The sequence below is a fragment of the Cryptotermes secundus genome, unplaced genomic scaffold, assembly GCF_002891405.2.
Source record: "Cryptotermes secundus unplaced genomic scaffold, Csec_1.0 scaffold181, whole genome shotgun sequence".
Classification (NCBI taxonomy): domain Eukaryota; kingdom Metazoa; phylum Arthropoda; class Insecta; order Blattodea; family Kalotermitidae; genus Cryptotermes; species Cryptotermes secundus.
This window is the reverse complement of record NW_019723906.1, coordinates 1212781-1217634: the sequence shown is the minus strand read 5'-3', so window position 1 is coordinate 1217634 and position 4854 is coordinate 1212781. Positions and strand designations below refer to the sequence as shown.

The window sequence follows — 4854 nt, the reverse complement described above, 5'->3', positions numbered from 1 at the left end:
GGTTGTGACGCCGTATTGTTCGGAGAAATCCTTCCTCAATCTTTATGATCGAAGAGTGGGCGAAGAACAAAACCAGCAGAAACAGACTTCCTCCGACCTACACGTCATTAAAACCCAGAAATCCGTATTCTTCACCCTTTAATCCTATTCTTTCCTCGGGCGGCGTGTGCTTCAGAAGACGGTAGCGAAGCTTCGAGTTCCACAGATGGCAGGCAATTTCTTGGCCAGCTGCTCTGCTATGGATTTTGCCGACTTGTGAAAGGCTTCGCAGTCAGACTCCCCATGCTATGGGTTTGTCTGCTTGTGCTCATGCGAACGTATTGAACTCTTAAATCGAAGGAGGTCCAAGCCCGAATCATGCCAAGGAGAAGAACGACCCAAGACTAACTTCAACTGAGATCCCCGTCGCTGCTGTACTTGAAGGCTCTAAATGCCGCTCAATGACCTCCTTGCCATTCATTCGGACAGCAGAACAAGCGGCGTGCCGCTTCCGAGATTGGGGCGCAATACGGACTGAATGTTCTAATTGCCTTGCATGGATGCCATCGAGAGTGAAAGGTATCAGCAGCATCGCTTGCAGTGGAGGAGGCGTGCCCGAGAGCGACAGACTGAAAAGTATATCGCTCGGAATAAAGAAACAGAAAATAAAAACTATAGCACATATGTGTGAGTATATAAGCAAGCAGAACGTTTCTGCAGAGCGTCAGTTTCATTGCACAATTTAGCGCGAACTGAAGAATTGCTAACAGGTTCAACATGAAACTGCTGGTAGGTGATCATACCATAATTTGGCGTCCCATTCATTTAATTCGAAAACAAGAAATTGTGGGAAGTACTAATCGACTATTTTCCTTTCACACGACACAGGCCGCATACAAAACGCGTCCAATAATTCCTTTAATGTTGCGTATGTATCCGTTGCAACAGTAATTCTTTTTACCCAGGCGTTGCCTAGCAATGGTAAGGGGATACATATATGGATACAGATTGATGGGAGGGATTTATGAAACATTCCACTGACATGGACTCAAATTCTATGATTCGTACATACCAAGTTTCACAAAAACTGTTTCCAGCATTAGAAAGTTGATTGCGGGGGACACATAGACAACATTATGATGTAATAAGCTTCCTTTTATTTTCCAAAAACAAGGAAATTAGGCTAAAAATCAGGGCATTAATTTACTTATTTATCTGTGGTTTGTTAAATGGCGCAGTCAGAAGCTAAACTCTTTAGCGCCGTAGTGTTCTGTGTGTAGGAATGCAGTGGAAGTAAAAGATTGTGGCCAAGGTTGAGGCGCTATCCCGGTAGTTGCTGACCGGGCCGAAGAAAACCATGATGAAAATGGTCAGGATAATAGGTGTTCGGATCGGGAACCTTCAGAATGTAGGTCGGAAGAGAAATTTCTCCCGGTAAGAACAGAGGCTTTCAGTGATAGCGGATAATATTCGTGAAAAAAAAAACGGTGCGATAAAAATACATATTGATTCTCATTATTTTGTCCAGAAAAAGTAATGCTATTTGACATGTTACAGATGTGTCTCATTATTCTGATTGTAGTCCTAAAATGTAGAGCAACAACAGGAGGTAGGGGAAACGTCCTGGTTGTGACGAAGACCAAGTCTCTCAAATGTCCAAGGTCGGTTTCCTTCATGCCAGGAAGCCAAAGAGGGACAAAATTTGTGTGCTATTAAATGCTCCGACGCCAAATTTGGCCATGAGCAAAACCTATATACAGAAGGCAGTTAACAAGACACAGCTATCAAGAGAGACACTCAGAGCAAGTTTTGCTTCTTCTCAGCTCCGAAACAACAAAGTAATTGCATTAATGATCCCCTCCACTTGCCGATTGATTCATGACGTCGCTTCTTAAAGTAACCTGTATGTTCATCAAGACCATACGAGGCCATTGTAACTGACTTCTCGCATGACATATAGTAGTTTAACAAACAACCAAATTAATGGTATCCAAAAGAGATACAGGACATTAACAACATATACGGTATAATTTTTTATCGTGCATGTAGGCTGTTGGTGAGCCACGTTGTCAGTTTTGTGGGATATGTTTCGACATTATAAGGTCATCATCAGGTAGATACTTGTAAGTAATTTCTGTACGGTGTACCTGTTTATAGTTAATTGTTCTAAAACTTGGTTAAAACTAGTTCTAAATATTGTTATAAGGCATGGAGTGGCCTAAATCATAGAGTAAATTCATTTACTTCTCTTTTTCTTTCAGGTATGTGTTGTTGCAGTATTGATACCGACAGCTTTGGCGGGCGAGCCTGAATTTGCCCTGCCTATTCCTGCCTACGCTGCCTCTCCAATATACCACGCCGAACCTCCTGCAGTATACCATTCAGCCCCGTCCATAGGCTCCGTCGCTTTTAAAGCTCCTCCAATCCTGAGAACATACGAACCAGCTCCTATTCTTAAAACTTTAGAACCATCCCCTATTCTAGGAAGTTTCGAAGCAAGCCCTATACTGAAAACCTATGCTCCTGCCCCTATCATTAAGTCATATGAACCGACCACAATTTTGAAATCTTACGAACCAGCCCCTCTACTTAAATATGCTCCTGCCCCCGTGGCTATCAAAGCCGCCGTGAAAGCTCCTGTCGCAACATCGTATGCTACAACCACGTCGGTACACGTGACTCATCCTGTTGCAAAGTTAGCAGCACCTGTCGTCGCGCCTGCGCCCATTGTGAAGTACGCAGCTGCACCTGTAGTAAAGTATGAGGCCGCCCCTCTTCTGAAGTACGCAGCCTCTGTTCCCGCTCTGAGCATCCACTCAGAACCTATCGTCAAGTACGCTGCACCTGCTATCAGCTTCAAGACGGCAGCAGCACCTCTGGTCTCCTTCTCTCATGAGGCCCCTTCGCTTGAATACGCGCCGTCATTCAGCCACGGACTGGATGAATACCACTGACCGGCTTCGAGGCACAGGAGAAACTGTTTCCACCTCAGAGGTATGTATCTAAAAGTATGTTTTGAAGAAAGATATTTAGCAACTCTCAAATAAGTATATATTCATAAGTGAGGGGGCGCGCGTTAGCGTAGTGCGTTGAGGCACTATCCCACAAGCCAGAAGATCGCGGGTTCGATTCCCGATGAGGTAACTGGATTTTCTCAATTGACCTAATCCTTCCAGCTGCGCTGTGGCCTTGGGGTCAACTCAGTCTGCAAAGAAATGAGTACCAGTCATCTTCCTGGTGGTAAAGGGCTGCCGACGTTTAAGGCCGACAACCTCACCGCCATCTGTGAGCCCACTGTTTAGAAAATGTGGAAGCCTCGACGTCTCAAACCCCTATGGGCCTTCACGGCCTATTACAGGGATAGTTTTACCTGGACTTCAATTAATTAAGAACCACGTCATGAGGACTTATGAGGACTCCACCTCTTCGAATCTAGATGGAGGTGAATGGTCAGCTTCACGCCACGGGAGCTTTACCAACGAGAAATTAACCCAGCTGCCCATTTTATAAGTAGCTGGGTGGGCACCAGAACAGATATTAACACTGTGGAAAAGAGGAAAACTATTTCCTCTACCCGGAATTGATACTTGCCTGTCCGGCTCCTGGCCCGTCGCTATACCTACTGAGTTATCCCGGCCGCATTAAGGTAAAGTGCTCTCTGTGCTCAACTAATTAAGCACTACGCCATGAAGGAGTATGAAGGAGTGGATGTATAGATCCACATTTTCTTGACCTCGGCACTAGCTGGAGGTAAGTGGTCAGCTTCACGCCCCTGCCGCTTTATCCCATGAGAAAGAGCTCCCTTTACCCATTGGATAGGAGTTTGGGTGGACCCCAGAGCCGGTCTGGACGATTTGGAGAAGAGAAACTTCTTGACCCTACCGGGACCCGAACTCCGACCCCTCCGTCGTCCAGCCCATAGCCAGTCGCTATACCGACTACGCTACTCCGGCTTCAGTTGTAATGATAATCAAAACAACATAAACTATCACTGAACCGACGTGCATTGTTCCAGATGCCAGAATATACCTCCATATTGTATTATACATAGGAATATTATGTTGGATATTTCCAATTGTCTGTGGTATAAGTGGGGTAAATAACATTTCCGTTTCGTACCATACTCCCCAGTGGAGCTAACATTGCTCTATTCTTCTGTTCCAGATCACCCTCAAGACCTGCGACCTTGAGACCACGACAAAGATATCCATACGCGCTAAGTTACTGAGTAAATTATTAACACATCATGCATTTCTTTAATGTACATTAAGAATAAAGAATTGTTGAGAATATAAAATATTCCATGTCCTAAAAGATTTGAAGTTCGCAAGACAGTGAATATTCACGTTGTGGTCGTGTCGGTTATGAAACCGTGTAGTCTGGTAAGTGGGTTCCAACATGGCGGAAAACTGACTAGGCTCTACTTTCATCTTCCTAATCGAGCAAGTTGATAAAATTTCTGAACTGTACTGGTGAGCTTTCCGGTTCGAACCTCATTCAGAACACAGACTATTCTGAAGTTTTTTTGTGGTCGTCTTCCGTCCCTCAGATCAGTTCCTTCCATAGTACTTTCAAATAGGACACGACCACTTCCTTCCACATTCTCTCCAATTCAGAATTCATTAATCATCCCAATATTTAATCCTCTTTATTTTACGAGCTACAAACGACGTCGTTACGTAGATAACAAGTACAATAAAATCAGCTTGAATCTGAAGATGGAAGTAGAATGTTCCCACGAATGGCTGGAACGAATTTAATAGACTATATGGTACTGTAGTCCAGAGGACCACAGTGTGGATAATCTACGCATATATAACCCATTATCCTTTCTTAAACACATTATATTATGAATTTTTATCTTTGCTTCAAAAA

At 44.1% G+C, this 4854-nt stretch overlaps 1 protein-coding gene across 1 annotated transcript; it reads left to right on the top strand.

The window, feature by feature from the left end:
* The first annotated feature begins 704 nt into the window (after positions 1-704).
* LOC111861944 (cuticle protein 16.5) lies at positions 705-4269 on the top strand. The gene is made up of 3 exons (XM_023846936.2): positions 705-768; positions 2241-2973; positions 4144-4269. Exons 1-2 carry the CDS (start codon positions 757-759, stop codon positions 2931-2933), a joined length of 705 nt encoding a protein of 234 aa, XP_023702704.1. The 5' UTR covers positions 705-756; the 3' UTR covers positions 2934-2973; positions 4144-4269.
* Positions 4270-4854: the final 585 nt, after the last annotated feature.